Source organism: Schistocerca nitens, chromosome 1 (genome assembly GCF_023898315.1).
Source record: "Schistocerca nitens isolate TAMUIC-IGC-003100 chromosome 1, iqSchNite1.1, whole genome shotgun sequence".
Lineage (NCBI taxonomy): Eukaryota > Metazoa > Arthropoda > Insecta > Orthoptera > Acrididae > Schistocerca > Schistocerca nitens.
The window spans coordinates 851,237,437-851,258,594 of NC_064614.1; the positions used below are offsets into that span (position 1 = coordinate 851,237,437).

At 39.1% G+C, this 21,158-nt stretch overlaps 1 protein-coding gene across 3 annotated transcripts in view; it reads right to left on the minus strand.

Annotated features, from left to right (window-relative positions):
- Positions 1 to 21,158, minus strand: part of LOC126263227 (tudor domain-containing protein 7A-like) — a 212,706-nt gene that overhangs the window by 153,555 nt on the left and 37,993 nt on the right. For 2 of the 3 annotated variants that reach the window (XM_049960313.1, XM_049960320.1), the window contains exons 5-8: positions 19,480 to 19,665; positions 13,063 to 13,326; positions 12,566 to 12,739; positions 6,494 to 6,664 (exon numbers count right to left, since the gene is read on the minus strand). In XM_049960313.1, the coding sequence (XP_049816270.1) occupies positions 6,494 to 6,664; positions 12,566 to 12,739; positions 13,063 to 13,326; positions 19,480 to 19,665 (795 nt within the window). The remainder of the gene's footprint in view (positions 1 to 6,493; positions 6,665 to 12,565; positions 12,740 to 13,062; positions 13,327 to 19,479; positions 19,666 to 21,158) is intronic. The other variant, XM_049960324.1, reaches the window with a different exon arrangement.

Here is a 21,158-nt window from a genome sequence, read left to right on the forward strand (position 1 = left end):
AGTCATTCACGTTTATGCACCAACCACCGATGTTGAAAAGAAAGTTATCAGTAAGTTCTATGAAGATTTATAACAATTACTGATGTCGACAACAAAAAGGATGTCATCTTCATAGTTGGAGATTGGAACACAAAAGTGGGAAATCAATTGCAGAGGGTGTAACAGGAAAATTTGGTCTTGGTGCTATAAATGAAGCAGGACAGAGACTCCTACAATTCTGCCATGACAATTCATTGGTTATTACTAACACACTGTTCCAGCTACCCAAATTATGCCTACATACTTGGACTTCACCAAACGGCCAACACCAGAATCAAAAAGATTACTTACTTCATAGAGTTGGAAGAGGGTGGTTCAGTGAACTACAACAAGACATGGAGGTGATAGTGGATCAGATCACAAGCTCGTAACTGCAAAATTCCGGCCAAAATTGAGGGAAGCAGCAAAAGCTGTCCCTATGCAGATAAAACTTTAAGGCCATACCCTTTGATTACAAAGAAGAAGTCCGAAATAGATTTAACACACTAGTTTAGAAGAAAAAAGCCCACAAGGGCTGTGGACAGAAGCAGCCAAAACTGTCAAGGATGCAGCAGAAAACATATTAAAAAAAAACAAGAAAGCCAGATGGCTATTGGCTGAGGCATTGTAAGTTGCGAAAGAATGAAGGAAAACAAACATCAAAGGGGACAGATCAGCAGTGTTTAAATTAAACAAAGGGTTTCAGAAATCAACTAGAAGAGTCAAAGATGTTTTGTTAAACATACAGTGCAAAGAAGTTGAAGATGATAACAGAATGGAGAAGATATGGGATCTTCACAAGAAAATTAGAGACATCAAAGAAAATTCCATGCGACAATCGCAATGATAAAACAAATACGAAAGATGTAACAGATGCAGAGGACATTAAGAAAAGATGGGCAGAATATGTAGGAGATCTATATAAGATAGATCCATATACTGACAATGCTGACAATAATGAAGTTAAGGTTATTGTAGAACTGCATCCAGATATTTTCGAAAGTGAAGTCAAATGGACTCTAGAAAATATGGCTAAAAACAAAACTAGTGGAGATGACGAAATTTCAGCAGACTTGTTCAAAATCACTGGAAAGAATGCACCAAATGTGCTCCATTCAATGTCAGAGAATATGGAGCATACAACAGTGGACAGAAGACTGAAAAAGACCAGTAGTCATCCCTATCCCAAAGAAGGGAATTTCTAAAGAATGCTCAGGTCACCAAACATATGCACTTATTCCTCATACTAGCAAAGTCATGATGGAAATCTTACAAAATAGACTTTGCCAGTATCTACAGTGTGATTCTTTCCACTGTGTACAAACTCTAGAGATTGATCAATGAGAGGGTGCAGAACAAAAAAGTTCTAATAAACTTATATCCAGAAATGCATGGTTTCAATACTAGAGACCATTTATTCAATCGTATATTGTTACAGAGACTGCAGTCTAATACAGTAAATGGTAATGTTGTGCCCAATTCACTTCTCTTGCTAACTCACCTTCTAGTGAATGTGATGCAGCATTGTACACAATGGTTCAACATTCTTATGGAAAGGCAAATGGCAATGGGCGGTAAGCAACAAGGTTGTATCAGGAGACTTATTCCTGCTGACAACAACCACAGCATTCAATGTTTGCAACAGTGTTTCACTGTTTGTCTGAGACAGGGTTGTTTCAGGAAACAGGAAATCATGAAGGATGTACCCAAAATGTACGGACACCAGGCTTGGAGGAAAATGTGATTAACACTGGAAGGCGACCACCATATCAGTACCAGGCAGTTGGCTCACCAGTCCAGGGTAAGCCAGACAATTGTGTGGAACATTATCCATGACAATTGTTACTACCCTTATCACTTACAGTGTGTGCAGGGCGTACTAGTGATGGACTTTCCACAACAGGAGCAGTTTTGTCACTGGTTTCTTCACCACGCAACCACGATTCCAGGATTTGTGTCGTCCATCCTATTGACAGATGAGGCCACCTTTATGCAGACTGGTATCTTCAACTTTCACAACAGGCATCTGTGGGATAGTATGCAGAAACTCCACGGTATGGTGACAGCGAATCATCAGATCAGTGCAGCCAGAATGTGTAGGCCAGGATAATTGTCTGCCATAATTTGGAACCAGTCTTCCTCCCACATCACCTAACAGGCCAGAACTATCAGCATTTTCTTGCCTCCTCTGCTGGAAGAAGTGCCACTGACTGTTTGAAGGGTTATGTGGCTGCTGTATAGTGGTGCTCCAGTTCACTTTGCCATTAACATCCGGACATATCTCAACTGTGTCTTTCCTGGTTGATGGATCAGATGAGGGGATCCAGTTGCATGGCCTGCTCATTCACTAGATCTCAACCTGCATGATTTCTCATTATGGGGCCATCTCAAAATTATCGTGTATGCAGAGCCCATTCCAGATGTGGAGACACCAGAGCAATGTGTTAATGCTGCCTTTGACACTGTTCAGATGCAGCCTGGCCGATGTGATTGTGAGAGACAGAACATGCTATGGAGTATACACACATGCATTGAGACACATGGACACAAATTTCAACACATACTGTAAACATGGCTTCATGATAGAGTGCATATTAGACTGCAGTCTCTGTAACAATGCATGACTGAATAAATGGTCTCTAGCTTGGAAACCATGCATTTCCTGACATGGGTTCATTAGATTATTTTGGTTCTGTATTCTCTCATGGATCAATCCCTGCAGTTTGTACACAGTGGAAAAAATCACCCTGTACAGCAAGAACTAGTGGAAAAACAAGCTGGATTTTGTAAAGGAAGAGGGGCCAGAATTCAAATTGCCAACATTTGGTGGACTGTGGAAAAGACAAGAAAATTCCAGAAATATGTCTCTCTCCTTTACTGATTACCCAAAGCCTTTGATTGTGTTGATCACAATAAATTACTGGAAGTACTCACAAATATGAGAGAACCAAATCACTTCATTCATCTCACACAGAGTTTATCCTCTGACCAAGATGCCACAGTGAGAACAACTAAATGGATCAAGATCCAGAAAGGGGTATGGCAAGGCTGCATATTATCACCTTACTTATTCAACCTGTACGCAGAGCATGTTATGAGGAATGCCGATCTAGATGAAGAAAAAACTGGAATTAAAGGAGCTAGGATAAATATAAACAACCTTAGATATGGAGATGATACTATACTGTTCACAGGAAGTTAAGAGGAGTTGAAGACACTCTTGTTAAAGGTGAAAGAACAAAGAGAAGAAGGTTGTCTTAGGCTGAATGCAATGCTGACAAAACAAAAATTATAGCAACTACAAATATGATTTCATTGCATGTAGGAGGAGAACAATGGCATAGTCTATGTTCAATTATCTCGGTTCCCAGATTTCGGCTGATGGTGACTGCAGCCACAAAATCAGGACATGCCTGCTGCTTGATATATGAGCAATGTCAAACCTTGACAAGGTTTTAAGGAGTAGAGATATAAATTTAGCAACAAAGGTCCGCACTGTAAGGGTTACGATCTTTCCAGTTGTGGTGCATGGATGAGAGACCTGGACCATTAGAAACGCATAACAGCGAAGAATAGACTGCTTTGAATTGTGGTGTTGGAAGACACTTCTTAAAGAGTCCCATGGACTGCAAAGTAACCGAGTAGGTCAACATTACAGCAAATAAAACCAGAGTGCTCCCTGTAAGTTCTGATACTAACACAAAAGCTGACCTACTTCGGACACATCATGAGAAGATATGTTTAACTGGAAAATACTCTAATGCTGAGGGAGATTGAAGGCACTAGGAGAAGAGGACGCTAATGAGATGGGTTGATGGTATCACAGAAGTAGTGTGTACCAACCTGGGAAGCCTGTGGGAGGAAGAGCAGACAGAAGAAACAGGCGTGTTTTGGTTCATGGGGTCACAGAAGTCGGAACCAACTAAACAAATAGAGAGAGAGAGAGAGAGATTACTCTTGAGAGTACACATATTCATACATACACACAATTCGTCACACACACATCCAAAATACACACACGTGGCAGTGGCAAGACTAGTTCATCAGGCCCACCGCTACCAAGAGTGTGTACATTTTGGGTGTCTTTGTGGCTGTGTATAATCAGTAATTTTCAATGCTTCACACTGAAATGTCAAGGCTTGCTTACTTTGCATACTTACATCGTTTCATACCCAATTGTAATACAGGATGTATCAAAAAGAATCATCCAGTTTGGCACATCTATATTTCTGAAACTAATAAACATATACAATTAATTTAATTAATAGAGGGAAACATTCCACGTGGAAAAAATATATCTAAAAACAAAGATGATGTGACTTACCAAACGAAAGCGCTGGCACGTCGATAGACACACAAACAAACACAAACATACACACAAAATTCAAGCTTTCGCAACAAACTGTTGCCTCATCAGGAAAGAGGGAAGGAGAGGGAAAGACGAAAGGATGTGGGTTTTAAGGGAGAGGGTAAGGAGTCATTCCAATCCCGGGAGCGGAAAGACTTACCTTAGGGGGAAAAAAGGACGGGTATACACTCGCGCACTCGCGCGCGCACACACACACACACACACACGCACGCACGCACGCACGCACGCACGCACGCACATATCCATCCACACATATACAGACACAAGCAGACATATACAGAGGCAAAGAGGTTGGGCAGAGTTCTACTGGCAAAGCATGTCTGCTTGTGTCTGTATATGTGTGGATGGATATGTGTGTGTGTGCGAGTGTATACCCGTCCTTTTTTCCCCCCTAAGGTAAGTCTTTCCGCTCCCGGGATTGGAATGACTCCTTACCCTCTCCCTTAAAACCCACATCCTTTCGTCTTTCCCTCTCCTTCCCTCTTTCCTGATGAAGCAACCGTTGGTTGCGAAAGCTTGAATTTTGTGTGTATGTTTGTGTTTGTTTGTGTGTCTATCGACGTGCCAGCACTTTCGTTTGGTAAGTCACATCATCTTTGTTTTTAGATATACAATTAATTTTGTTTTTTAATGAATGGGAAACTCACAAAATTCTTTTTCATACCTTTTCACAAGTGTTCAATATACCTCCCTTGAGATGCACAGCATGTCAGTGCAGTATTCAGATCGTTCCCACACTGCAGCAAGCATGTCTTGCATTACATACAGCTTCCACAGCTACTGTTATGTGCTGTCGTAGTTCATTCATTGTTGTTGGTAACAGAGTCACATAAACAAAGTATTTTATAAGCCCCTAAAAGAAATAATCACATACAGTCAGGTCCAGTGACCTTGGATGCCAGTAATGTAAGGCTGAATCAACTGGTCCAGTGCGACCAATCCATCGTTCAGTAATCCTTTGATTTAAAAATTTCCACACTTCCAGATGCCAGTGTGGCAGTGCCCCATCCTGTTGGTAAATGAAGTCATTCGAATCAGTCTCCCGCTGCGGAAAAAGAAAGTTCTCAAGCATATCGAGATACATGCTTCCTGTAACAGTGTTCTCGGCAAAGAAAAATGGACGCTACACCTTTTCCTGTGAAACTGCACAAAACACATTAAATTCTGGAGAGTCTCTCTCATGTTGTACAATTTCAAGTACTTTTTCCGTACCCCATATTCTCACAGTATGATGGTTCATCTTTCCATTTACATAGAATGTTTCCGTGTCACTGAACACTAAGTGTGGAAGAAAACTGTAATCCTCCATCTTGCCAAGAACAAAATTACAGATCTCTACACATTGTTGTTTCTCATCTTCACGAAGAGCTTGCAGTAGCTTAATTCTGTGTGGTTTCATGTGTAAACGTACACGCAACACACTAGACAGACATCGGGGGCATGTTGAGCTGTCGAGCAGCACGGCAAATGGATTTCTGTGGACTCCTTGTGAAACTATGGCGGATGCGTTTGACTTCTGTGTCAGACACTCGGGGACAGCCCAGCGATTTCCCTTTACCCAAACAATCTGTTTCTGGGAATTGTTCATGCCATCATCTAATGCTCTGTGCTGTATTAGTATCCACATCATACCTAGTATGAAAATCATAATGAACAGTTATTACTGACCCGCACTGCACAAAACGTAGAAAGCAAAACACTTTCTGTTGTCTTAACACCATTTTTACTAGAACTGAAGTGGGCACATATTGCTGCTACCTAGCAGGAGCCATGTAAAACTCAAGAGTTTGCTCTTTCCAAAAGTACACTGTTCATGCACGAATCTCAAACAACATAATGGTTGATTTTTTAAATATTGGATGATTCTTTTTGATACAACCAGTATAGTCATGGCAGGAGAGGAAAAATATACTTAGCCCAGAAAAGAAAATTGAAGAAAAGAGATGGTTACAAAAAAAAAAAAATATCCTCTGATAAACCTGATCACCAGACTCATGACTGAACAAAATAACAAAAACCAAACATAATTATGTTTTGACATTACTCTAAAAAAGTCAAAATGGTATGTTACTTTCACAGCATTATTCAATATTTTCTAATACATACCTGGCTAACTCTTCTTATAATTACATTTCTGTCAGTTGTAGTACCGCTCTGAGCTGAAAGGCTTTTATTCAATTTTGTTAATTCCAGTACAGCCAATTTTGCAACTGACTCTGCTGCTTCCTCTGGTGTACTTTTCTCATCAGGATAATTATTAAAATTCTCATCACCAACCTGAAATAAATATCATTTCTGATGTAAAATGTATGAAAACATTGTTAAGGCCACAGAACATCCAACAGATAAATACGTAACAGAATTTACATGAAAAATATAAAGTTCCTTAACCATTTGAGAACAGTCGTTCTACAGAAAATCTAAAGATACTGCCATAGACTAATATTTGGCACAAGTGTACATGTGAACTAACAAGATACAGTTTACTGAGATTCTAAATGTGATTCTGTCCATGGCTGTGACAAACACATTACGGTATGTATTTTAAAAACTATGTAAGTAGTGGAAAAGAGAAATGATTTTATTGTGAAGGGATATTATCACCAAATATTGTACTTGTAATAGAGTATAATTGGAGAGAGAATAAATCTACTCAACAAGTGGCGGCAGAAGAACACACATTGAAAAAGGTTTTACATATGCAAGCTTTCGTAGACAGTGGCTCCTTTTTCTGGCAGAAGGGTTGAAGGGAAAGAAAGTAGGGTGAAGGAAAAGGACTGGAGAAGTTCGGGAAAAGGGATAGAGTTCGGAAACGTCAGCTAAAATCTCAGGTCAGGGGAGACTTATCGGACGGGATGACAAGGAACTCCACCTCTTTTCCTAAACCTCTCCAACCATCTCCTTCACCTCTCTTCCTTCCCCTTCAACCCTTCTGCCAGAGGAAGGAGATACTGGCTCCAAAAGCTTGCATATATAAAACCTTTTTCTATATGTGTGTTCTCCTGCCGCCAATTGGAGAGTAGATTTCTTACCTAGCTAGTTATCTTATATTGTCAAAAATTGATTATTTTCATTGTTGTACGAGGTGCATTCAAGTTCTAAGGCCTCCGATTTTTTTTCTAATTAACTACTCACCCGAAATCGATGAAACTGGCGTTATTCTCGATGTAATCGCCCTGCAGATGTACACATTTTTCACAATGCTGACGCCATGATTCCATGGCAGCAGCGAAGGCTTCTTTAGGAGTCTGTTTTGACCACTGGAAAATCGCTGAGGCAATAGCAGCACGGCTGGTGAATGTCCGGCCATGGAGAGTGTCTTTCATTGTTGGAAAAAGCCAAAAGTCACTAGGAGCCAGGTCAGGTGAGTAGGGAGCATGAGGAATAACTTCAAAGTTGTTATCATGAAGAAACCGTTGCGTAACGTTAGTTCGATGTGCGGGTGCGTTGTCTTGGTGAAACAGCACACGCGCAGCCCTTCCCGGACGTTTTTGTTGCGGTGCAGGAAGGAATTCGTTCTTCAAAACATTCTCGTAGGATGCACCTGTTACCGCAGTGCCCTTTGGAATGCAATGGGTAAGGATTACGCCCTCGCTGTCCCAGAACATGGACACCATCATTTTTTCAGCACTGGCAGTTACCCGAAATGTTTTTGGTGGCGGTGAATCTGTGTGCTTCCATTTAGCTGACTGGCGCTTTGTTTCTGGATTGAAAAATGGCATCCACGTCTCATCCATTGTCACAACCGATGAAAAGAAAGTCCCATTCATGCTGTCGTTGCGCGTCAACATTGCTTGGCAACATGCCACACGGGCAGCCATGTGGTCGTCCGTCAGCATTCGTGGCACCCACCTGGATGACACTTTTCGCATTTTCTGGTCGTCATGCAGGATTGTGTGCACAGAACCCACAGAAATGCCAACTCTGGAGGCGATCTGTTCAACAGTCAGTCATTCGGCGATCCCCCAAAACAATTCTCTCCTCTTTCTCGATCATGTCGTCAGACCGGCTTGTGCGAGCCCAAGGTTGTTTCGGTTTGTTGTCACACGATGTTCTGCCTTCATTAAACTGTCGCACCCACGAACGCACTTTCAACACATCCATAACTCCATCACCACATGTCTCCTTCAACTGTCGATGAATTTCAATTGATTTCGTACCACGCAAATTCAGAAAACGAATGACTGCACGCTGTTCAAGTAAGGAAAACGTCGCCATTTTAAGTATTTAAAACAGTTCTCATTCTCGCCGCTGGCGGTAAAATTCCATCTGCCGTACGGTGCTGCCATCTCTGGGACGTATTTACAATGAACGCGGCCTCATTTTAAAACAATGCGCATGTTTCTATCTCTTTCCAGTCCGGAGAAAAAAAATCGGAGGCCTTAGAACTTGAATGCACCTCGTACTTGTAATACAGATTTATAAGTAAGATTGCTACTTACCATTAAGAAGATATATCAAGTTGCAGACAGGCACGATTAAATGACACTCACATGTTAGCTCTCGGCCAAAGCCATCGTCAATAAAGGCGCGCGCGCGCGCACACACACACGCACACGCACACACATTACATTCCAGCCCAGGATGCTGGAGTTGACAGGTGTGTGTGTGTGTGTGTGTGTGTGTGTGTGTGTGTGTGTGTGTGTGTGTGTGTGTGTGTACTGACGAAGGCTGTGGACAAAGCTAACAAGTGAGTGTTGTTTAATCATGCCTGTCTGAAAGCTGACTTGTCTTCTTTACAGTAAGTAGCAATGGTAAGTAGCAGTGTATCTTTTCTTACATGTTTGATATTCCTACCTGGAGTTTCAATTTTTAGATTTATAAGTAAGGAAAGGATTACAGAAGCATAAGTACTGATGACAGGAAACATAGAGAAAAGTATATCAATTACTATTTACATTCTACTTTTCAATGCCCTTGACTAGTCGAAAGTTTACAGTCACAATAACTGTGCCATCATGTAAAACAATGTGTAATGCTTTATGTTATTTCTAAGAAAAATCATTCAATGTTGTCCTTTGTCTACAAGTGTGTGTTGCATGATAATATTTAGTCACCACCTAAATTTAGGGCTCTAAAAAAGTTTGCACTAAGTAGGTTGTGCCATAAAATGAAAAATGTTCCAGAATGTTTCTGATCATCATCATCATCATCATCATCATCATCATCATCATCCCCTGGGATGGTTCAAACTGGCAATTTTTGAGCAGTTAATGAGTAATGACAGAATTAGAACTGGAGAACATTTGAAGTCTTCATGGAGGTGAAACATTTCCCCAAAATTAATCATATCTTTGGCATCTCATTTAGTAAGAGATGGTTATGGGCACTGCAACTATTAGGAAATGGTGACCGTAACAACCCCCCCCCCCCCCCCCCCATCCCCTCCCTTTCTTTACCCATGGTAGATTCTGTGATTGTCCCAATGACCATCCGAAACTGTTATAGTGAAATATTTGTTTTTTTAAGATGTGAGGAACATCTGGATTGCAAGGACTTTTATTTAATTATTATTTAATATGTGAATGGTTACTCAATCAAGAACGTTTCTAAGTGACCTTTATGGCAACTATGACATCCCAGTTTTACTGAGTTTGTTGAGGCATGTGGGGATCTGTTTACACCAATTTCTAATTCCCCACAAAATAAAGAGGACAAGCATACTGAGCCCTCTTTCTTAGTGAGACTGCATCCAGCTCCAAACTGAACCACAGTAATGTAGCATACTATGTAACCTGGGAAATGTTTACAACCATAAATAGAGTGGAAATATTTACACAATGACATTACAGATTCCACAATGACATTAAAGACTCCATGTGTCTGTTGTCCACCTTGCTATGGTTTCTTCAGCATTTTTTTTTTAACATGGTGTCCTGTAGTGTAACTAAACATACATCCAAAATTAATAAAATATTGTATACCTTGCTATACATCACAACACTTAACCTATGGAAACTACACACTAATATTTCCAACATAAAGGACAAAGTTAAAAAAGAATGACAAGAAAAGTTGTCTCTATTTTATATCCAAAAGTCAATTCAGTAAGTATCAGAAAATAAAATTCTTGAGACGATTGGACACTGGCACTCTTTTTGTTGAAATTTTGACTGTTTATCAGGCTACACAGTTTCCAATGCTTGTTGACTCCAAAATACACATGCAATAGAAACTTCAATTTGAAAAGAGCCTTGGCACCTTCTGGGAGTTTATGATGACTGCTGTTAGTAACGTGCAATACTAATAACGAAATAATCAAAGTTTAACTGTAATTAATAGCACATTTCCTATGGATGCATACACTGCAACATCAGGTATCCAAAACACCCAGAATATCCCACATAAGACTTCTCTTTCAGACACCGCAAATCTTTTACCTCCAATAAATTTCAGAGCTTTTAAAGGACAATGTACTGACCACACACTTACAACACATATGGATGACAACATTTATGGTAAATCTTGCAGCAAAGTTTGACCACAATGTAGAAATTGCCATCCAGTGAAGCGTACAACATGCACACTGCACACAAGGAAAGGAAGACTGAAGAGCCGAAACCTAGACAGTAAATGCTATATACACAAGCAACTCAGCTCATAATCCCATGGAACATCCATAATTTTCATTGTTACTCCCTTATATTGCAAAAAAAAAAGGCATCTGGTCATGTTTACAAAGTTTTAACACAGCCAAGATCAACCTCACACAAGCATATATTAATCAACCAGAACACAATTCTCATGCAGATTCTCAAAGTCTCTGGCAAGCATGTGCAATAAACAGTTTGTTTACTCATTACTGGCCTCCATGTAGCAAATTAAAAGCTGTACATAAGAGAAAGGGTAAAATGTGTCAAACCATCATATCAAAGAAGACTGCTTTCTCTGATAAAGTTCACAGTTTAGATGGAGAGGGGAGGGGCGACACTCAGAAACCAAGTTGAGAACATTCCATCTTCTGAGGGGAACAGAAGGCTAAGATGAAGGAACAGTGTGAGTAAGTAGAAACTCGAAAGATCATGCATCAGTTCACACTGTCCAAAATTAATTTGAAAGACCGTGAAAAGTAGTGAAAGTCATGAGAAATAGAGATGGCATTAAGATAAAATACAATGATAAATTGAAAGAATGAAATTAATAAGAAAATCGAGAAAATAAACTGGGTAGAAGAGGAATCCAGGGGTAGAAAAATAATTAGTAACATAAATAATAGACCAAGGAAGCAACTAAGACAGGCTAAGGTAGGTTAAGTTTGGGAGGAGGACAGGAAAACAGGTAAATCAGAGAGCAAATTTCATCCCCAGGTCCCTAGAATTCATGGACACTGGTACTAGGAATATCTGAATGACTCTTGTAGTACAACACACAGAAATTGGGTACTGACTAAACATGCCTCCTAAGATTCTACAAAATTTCTCTGCTATCCTATATATATCCCTATTCCCAGTCACTGTGCTATGAATAAAGAGAGCGAACATGCCTAACTGGTGGAAACTTCTCTGCTGCATTAAATATGTAGCAGCTAGTTGAGTTTGCATTCTCCAGCATTATTCATTTTCCCTCCAATGCAGTAAATTCATACTGCTGTTTACCAATGAGTTACAGTTATTAAATGGAAGTGAAACTATTCATCATCTTGCTTGTTGAGGCAGACCACGCTTGTTTCAGATTTACACCACAAGAGAAAGAACCATAATTTTCTTGAATTTATTTTTTTTTTTTTTTCCTGCTCAGCTGACACGGGACAATCATTACTGACATAATATTATGAGGAGATGCAGCTCACGTGCAAATGATCCACTGTTTTCCCCAGTTAGTGTGTTCGTAAACTACTGACACTTGTAACAATGCACAGAAGTTTGGATACAGAGTTCTACACTGATAATGGAAATATACTGCTTTAATGTATTTCGGGAATGTTGGATTGTCAAAAGAAAGACTGAAAGCCACTGTTTTTGGTAACTCTTCTTACAACTTCATACTCGAGCGAATTCATAGTATTTAAAATCTTATTTTACTTTATCTACAAATTTATACTGACATACCATCAACAGACTACAAGGACAACAGGAACTGAGAAAGGAGAAACAACAGAACAAACACGAGAAGCACCAAAATGTTCTTACTAATCACTGATCTATTAACGTCAAGCCATTTCACCAATTGATAACTTACCTTTACAACACAACTATAAACAAATGGTTCTCCTTTTGGTTTACGAGGTACTAATTTGTATGATGGTTCCCCCAGGCCTTGCTGCACAGCATATTCATGCAGTTTATCTGTGTATAGCTTCTCAGACCCACTTCCTCTGCGAGGCAAGAATGATTCAATGATGACAGAAGGTTGCTGGAAAACCGATAGTTTTTGTAAGGTCATCAAACTAAGTAATAATGACACAGATAACCTATAAATTCAAGTCTCCACTCCTCTAACAAGGCGGGAATTAAATTACAAAAATAAACCTCTAAAGTTACAAAGTTACGAAAAATTTAGTTTTTCTGTTACTGCAACATTTAGTGCTACAAGCATCTTCAATCAAGTGAAGATAGCACACTTATAATTTACAACTACAGTTAAACTCTGTTGGTTACAGAATTTAAAAGGACACTAGTGCAAAATCTAATAATTATTTTATGTCATAAACTGAGGTTGTTAATAATGATACTTACCACTTTATTTCTAGCCTTCCGCAATGTTTCTTTAAGATGTGTCATAGGAGGTGTCGCAGGTGTAACAGGAGGTCTCGCAGGTGTAAGAGGCGGTCGCACAGGCGCAGCAGGAGGCCGTAGAGGTGTAATGGGAGGTCGCACACGAGTTGACACAGAAGGTGTCACCTCACACTGGCTGAAGCTTTCACATAACTGTGGAATAGGTTGTTGAGGCATATAAAATTCTTCATAAACAATAGATGTTGCAGCAGACTGATATGGAACCTGGAAATGAAATGTACAAGTGGGCTGAACATGCATGTCATACATCAAACGCAGAGAAACTGTGCAACAAAAATGAACATGTTACACTGAAAACCCACAAGAACGAACCATGATGACTGTAAAGGCTTCTGAATTAATATTATCTTTACTGATGAGATGTAGAATCAAGTGGGTAACAATTTGAGGAAAAATCTTTTCTATATATCTTCAGTCACAATTTTATTCCACGAACCAAAATGTGGTTATAAGGGAAACTAAAATAGGATGAAGCTAAAATGTTTCCAAAACAACCATTAAAAACAAAAATAGGTCAGATAATAACACTGACTGGTTTTCAAACAATGCATCTGTTTCATGCATACAATCGACTAATACTGAATACAAAATAATACAAGACTCATGTGAAATGCCTCAATTGATAAAGCAGCCTTTCAAGCAAAGCCACAAATACACAAATTTTAAAAGAAGAAGAATAAATGAAGTGGCAATGGTTAGGAAGTGGGAGAAGCTTAAATGAATTAGGTGCTGGACAGAAAGAAAAATCACTCTCAAAACTGTATAAGAAGATATACAAAAGGAATATAGTATTGAGTAATTTGGCACTAATGAGTACAAGAGGGATGAACTTCCAACACACAGGTTGTCAGATGTCCACCTACCTTACAACCGATATCCAGCAATAATAGAAGAATATGTCAATAAAGATGGTTCAAGTGTATAAGAGCAGCCTGTTGAATGATTTGGTTGAAACTTTTTTCCTTTTGTATCTGTACGGATCTCTGTGTTGATCATGTTCAAAAAACATTGATTTCTCTGAAAAATGTTGTTGGTTCAGTGTGTATCTGCTATTGTAACCAGTTGCAAAAAATGTAACAGGAAAGTGTTTCTATTTGACCCTATTTTTTTAATAATAATCTTGAAATAACATTCAAAACTATTTTTACCAAACTAACGTATTTAATAGTGGAAACTTGGGCAAGAAACAGGATACTCAAAAACTTTTAGGTACACTATAGATACAGATCATGTACAAATTTACTGCTCCTATGCTAGGTAGTTGTCAACTTAAACATTCCAAATATCTGGCATTAATCTAGGCAGTGTAATTCAAAACACTGTAAAATTTTAGATAGACTGTGTTGAATTTAAAGTTCCCCTGCAGACACCACTCTCTCCCCATCAAGCAAATTCTGAGACTGACTGTAACACCCTCACCTTACAAATCCTACTTCTTGTTTTACAACAAGAGGGAGACATTGTTCACATACTACTCACTCACAAAACAAATCGAGTGACTTTTTTTGTATTACAATTTCTCCGTGTGCCACCAGGTGGTGTAACAGAGCCCAGTAGTCTTCTCTTATTTTTTTACCCTTTTCTCCAATAAGAAATCACAACCAACTGAAGCAGCTCTCACAATAAATATTCCCTTACAGCTGAGCATGGTGCACATGCAACAGTCTTCTTCAAGCATTAGGAAAACTTCTGTTGATGAATCTTCCAGGTTGTATGACTGTGGTCTACGAAACTTTTTGGTTCCTGACATTTGGTCCAGAGCTGCAGTGGATATCTTTGGAGTACCTGGTGTTTTGGTCAGCAAGACTCAGTGCAGTCAGGAGCACCTCTGAAGACGTCCAGTGCAGTTCTGGGCAAAACATCATGAACCATGTAGTTTTCTAGACCACAGCCACATGGCCCAGAAGATTCATCAGCAACTATGACATCTGGGTGTGAATGCTTTCATTGTATGATTAGACACATTTTCCCAAAGCACTCAAGGCCAGACTCTAGTGCAAAACTGAACTGAGAAACTGCCAAGCATATCTCCTTCCTTCCACTGCGTTATCTGTTTAACAAAAACAGACAGACAGCAACAAAATCTCCCAGTAACAAAGAATATATGGACAGGTCTAAACTTACACAAATTGCCAAGACAATGAATATCTGTATTTTTTTAAAACCTGCTTTATACTGTCAAGCATTTAAATGTGCACCAGAATTAGTGTTATTTTATTTGCTTTAGTTTCCATTCAGTCCTTAATTTTGTAAGTGCTGTGTGTGTGTGTGTGTGTGTGTGTGTGTGTGTGTGTGGAAGGGGGACAGGTTGGAATTTCACCACCTTGTCCTTTCACACAAATCCTTTGTTGCTGTGCAGTTTCATAATGATGGTGAATTAATGGATATTCAATATTGTGTAGAATATACAGTGTAAATATTACAACAATTTATTTGGTAACAGAAAGTGTCAGGGTAACTAGCTCCTGCAGGTATGTTTATCAATTTATTTTGTTGTTAATTTCAGTTTTCTGTGTATATGGGTCTGCTTTTTATTTATCAATAATACAACTGACTGTGGTAATATTTTACAGTACTGCACAAAGAAAAAAAGATGAAAAATCCTATTATTAAACTGTTCTTAAATCTAGATTCATGCTGAGCCGCCAATCATAAATAATAATCCTCAGAGCATTTCATTTGCACCACACAGCAAGTAGATCGAAATAGAAATCTTCAAAGAATTTAAGTACTTCAGATTCAGATACTCTGAAGTTGAAAACTAAACTGACAAATAATGATTGGGTAACCTCTGTCATCAGCATAAGTTTCAGCTTCACATCAATTGTGTCAGTGTCTGCATAAATAATAACTAGTGACTACCAGAAGAACAAACAACCCTTTCACTGAACTTGTACAGAATACTGACTCAGCAAGTCAACATTCATAGTCTATATTATTAGGTACGTGTTGTTCTATAAACAAATCTCTTCGCGGCTCCTCTGGTACATTACCATCAAACTCAAATTGTGTGTGTGTGTGTGTGTGTGTGTGTGTGTGTGTGTGTGTGTGTGTGTGTGTGTGTGTTCCCCTGCCACCGCTTGGTGAGTAGATTTTTTTTATCTATCCATTTGGACTGACATCTACACATGTAACAAAATATATGTACATTAAAATTGAATACCATTTTAAGAAGCACCATGTGGCATCAAAACAGATATTCTTACTGTGGTCAATCAACTACAGTGAGTGTCAAGTCTTGAGTCATAATAGAATATCACAAAGCACAATTTTCTGTTATAAATAGAATGTATGTGATGTTGAAAGCATATGGAACAGAGTTCATGAGCAAGAAATGAACTTACAGAAAGAAACTGTTGATGAGGCATATTTGATTCAACCTTCAAGAGGTATGACAACAGACAACAAGTATGCGTGACAGATGTTCTCATACAATTGGCAACTTCATCCAAAATTGATAATTTGGAAATGTCTATAAGGTGTCACTTTAGCAACATTATCTCTCTCTCTCTCTCTCTCTCTCTCTCTACTGCACATCCTACTTCCCTCTCCCCATTATTTTCTATGTATTTAACGTATGTCTTTCAAGTTAATTTTTCCTTCTCTGATGTGTCACTAGTGCCTCTCCAATTTTCAGCCATTGACAGTATATGCAGACTTGAATGTGTGGCCTTATCTTTCTCAAGATCTGTTCACAACAGTACAATGTTATCACCAAGTTATCTAAATTCACTTCTAATAGCATTTTTTCATTCTTCATGTCAAAGAAATTTATTTAAGCAAACTGCAAAATTACAACAACACAGAATGGCTGTTCACTACTTACCTTATGGAGGTGAAATTGCAGGTATTAACAACAGACATATTTAAAAATAGAAAAAAAATTACACCCAGATTTTGAATCTGTTAATTCCTTCCTCTGTGTGGTTAAAGGAGCAGAAATAACCTCCTGGGAGGAAACAGGGAGACAAAGATGAAGGGGGAAGTGTCCTCAGACTGCATTAGTACCTCTTAACCTGGGGACTGAGTGACCTGCCCTTCCCTTCCAATCTTCCCCCACCTGTATTTGTCTATTCTTCCCAAGGAAGTAAATATTTTTAAATGAGTCTGTTAGCAGTACTTGGAATTTTTATTCAGTTTTTCTATTACTTGAATGTCAAATCATTAACCTTTGTATCTGGAGGTCTGTGCTGTTCTTGGAAGAAACATGACAAATGGACCAAGTTCTGACTAGCACAGAAATGCAAGAACAGTATACTAGCAGTGCCGTGCCTTATGCAGCACAGTATTTCTACACATTCTACAGTTAAGTTGCCTGTCATTACTATTTGCCTGATCTCTCTACATATAAGAGACATACTTAAAAACATATCAAGCACATGGCTATAGGAAGTAGTTTGGGCCCATTCTATGAAGGCTTTTCCATGGACCACATGATGCAGGCATTCCTCACCTCTCAAAAAGCTTTGCACCCTTGCTTTGTGGTCTGCACTCACAGTGAAGATGAATTACTATTCTTTCTACTATAACATAAATTCTTTTCCCTGGTAAAATTCACCTGGTCCTTCCCCAAATCCAAAACCACCTCCATTCATCTCAATGAAGTTAATATCCACACCTCTGTTCACATCAGTCCAGCCAGTAATCAACAAAATCTCTACAAAAACAACCTCCACGCATCAGCACGGCTTTAGAAAGCATCGCTCCTGCAAAACGCAACTCGCCCTTTTTTCACATGATATCTTGCGAACCATGGATGAAGGGTATCAGACGGATACCATATTCCTTGACTTCCGGAAAGCGTTTGACTCGGTGCCCCACTGCAGACTCCTAACTAAGGTACGAGCATATAGGATTGGTTCCCAGGTATGTGAGTAGCTCGAAGACTTCTTAAGTAATAGAACCCAGTACGTTGTCCTCGATGGCGAGTGTTCATCGGAGGTGAGGGTATCATCTGGAGTGCCCCAGAGAAGTGTGGTAGGTCCGCTATTGTTTTCTATCTACATAAATGATCTTTTGGATAGGGTGGATAGCGATGTGCGGCTGTTCACTGATGATGCTGTGGTGTACGGGAAGGTGTCGTCGTTGAGTGACTGTAGGAGGATACAAGATGACTTGGATAGGATTTGTGAATGGTGTAAAGAATGGCAGCTAACTCTAAATATAGGTAAATGTAAATTAATGCAGATGAATAGGAAAAAGAATCCTGAAATGTTTGAATACTCCATTAGTAGTGTAGTGCTTGACACAGTCACGTCGATTAAATATTTGGGCGTAACATTGCAGAGCGATATGAGGTGGGACAAGCATGTAATGGCAGTTGTGGGGAAGGCGGATAGTCGTCTTCGGTTCATTGGTAGAAATTTAGGAAGATGTGGTTCATCTGTAAAGGAGACCCCTTATAAAACACTAATATGACCTATTCTTGAGTACTGCTCGAGCGTTTGGGATCCCTATCAGGTCGGATTGAGGGAGGACACAGAAGCAATTCAGAGGCGGGGTGCTAGATTTGTTACTGGTAGGTTTGATCATCACGCGAGTGTTACGGAAATGCTTCAGGAACTCGGGTGGGAGTCTCTAGAGGAAAGGAGGTATTCTTTTCGTGAATCGCTACTGAGGAAATTTAGAGAAGCAGCATTTGAGGCTGACTGCAGTACAATTTTACTGCTGCCAACTTACATATCGCGGAAAGACCACAAAGATAAGATAATAGAGATTAGGGCTCGTACAGAGGCATATAGGCAGTCATTTTTCCCTCGTTCTGTTTGGGAGTGGAACAGGGAGGGAAGATGCTAATTGTGGTACAAGGTACCCTCTGCCACGCACCGTATGGTGGATTGCGGAGTATGTATGTAGATGTAGATGTAGTAGAAATCAATGTTAAAAAAGTTACCATCTGTCATGCACTTCACTGTGATTTACTGGGTACAGACACAGATGCAAAAGTGTTTCCTTCCCTATAGCCTAGCCATCTGCAGTAAGCACACCTGCTCTAAACCCAGATCACTCAGTACCTATATTAATAACCACTCTCATGTTTTCCTCACTCAAACTAACTATCAACATGCCTCAACTACATACTTCACCAGAGCTGACTTTTCCAACCACCTCTCATACCGTCTGCTTTTATCCAATATTCCCTAGTCACACTGTTTATCTCTTTGATCACTTCCCCACCTTTGCAGCACTCCTTGCCCTGTTGCTTTGTAGTGACATATCCTAAGGTGCCGCATTTTAATTCACATTTTGTAAAACATTCTAGTAAGACAAAACCTGAAATGACAAATGTCACATAACAGTCTGTAATGACTAAAATATGGTGAAGTACCACTCTCTATACTAAACTGAATTCCTTACACGATCAACAGTTGTAGGCAAACTGTAATGCGATTCTAGGTACAATGGTGGTGCTCTATCAAATAGTGATGGAATGTGTGCATCTGTTGGTTGTGGTGAAGGTATAGCACCCCCTCTTGAAAACCGTGGTGGTTTTTCATAGTTGTCTGGTCGGCCTGGTGTCCAAGATGACTGAACCGTTCGGACCTACAAAGCAGGTGACAAATATTATATTCTTCACATGTTGAAACTATTATTTTTTCAGAAAAAAGAAACAAACAGTACACTGATAACTGTTTTTACATCACATCCTAACAGAGTAATCCTGAAACATGCAGAGAAAGGAATGGTGCTCAATATTCCAAAATTAAACAGAGTCCTTTGTAATTACAAACCAAGAACTGTACTACACCATCCACAGATCCTTTTTCAATTCTAGCACATGACATTTAAAAATATTCTTTTTTTAAATCTACTAGGCACTTTAAGCTTAATTTCACTTGAATAAATCAGCTGTGAGACAACAGTAGCTGCACTATTTGTTACATATTCAACTGCACTAGAAAACAAAAAGTTGTCACCGAGAACATACATGTCGCATATGGAAACCAATTACAATACTTGTTGGACATATAAGTTCAAGAACTATTCAATGTATTATGTTAATATCAACTAGCATTAAGTAAGATATTGATAATACTGTCATGACATAATAAATATAAATAGCCATTTTATTATGACTTAAAAATTCTCCCATTCCTTCAAGGCCACTTCTTTTGCATTATTTACTGGTTTGTCTCACAACTGACAACAGGGATTCAGTCCATTATTAATAAAGAATACTTAGATTTTAAGTAATGTTAACAATGAAGTCATTCAAGACAGCATAAACTCAAATCAAACAAGGACTGGGATGGACACTGGGTGTGTTATTTTCAGTGAAACTGTCCCAGTAATCACCTTAACGTCTTTCAGGAAATCGCAGCAAATCTAAAGCAGAAGGGGATATGAACCCCACTGTTTCAAAACGCAAGTTTAAAGTCTTACACACTGCACCAACCACTACCTCACTCAGTTGTCATAATATAGGATGAGATGAGAAGCTACTGAGACCAATGAACAGTTGTGTGTGTGTGTGTGTGTGTGTGTGTGTGTGTGTGTGTGTGTGTGGAGAAATGTGCCAAATAATGTGGAATTCAATTTACCAAAGTTTTATTCACACAATTATAAAATTAAACATTATAATCAATTTCCACTGTTTCCTCTAACAGCTTCCCTGTGTTTGCACTAGGTTTGTTTTAGAACCAATACACAGGCAAACCTGTTTACTCATGTCATCTCATGAGAAGCTTCAATTAGGCCAAAGTATTGCTCTCAGGGAAAAAGAAAAAAAAACATAATTCAAAATAATCTTATATGTAACATATTGGAGATATCTGTTTACATTTGCAAACATCGCCAACTTTACTGTTTGAAGATGTAAAAGTAACTACTCGATGTATAGTGAAGGTGTTAAGAATTTGACAGGTACATTAACAATATTGAAATTGAAACTGTGCTTTTGGACAATGTCCTTCCTTGAAGCTAGTTGACTAACACAACCAGACTACAGTGCTGGAATAATAAGGTTTACAGTCCCATCAATAATTACATCATTAGAGAATGAACACATAGCGGGATAGGTCAATGACAATGAAGAA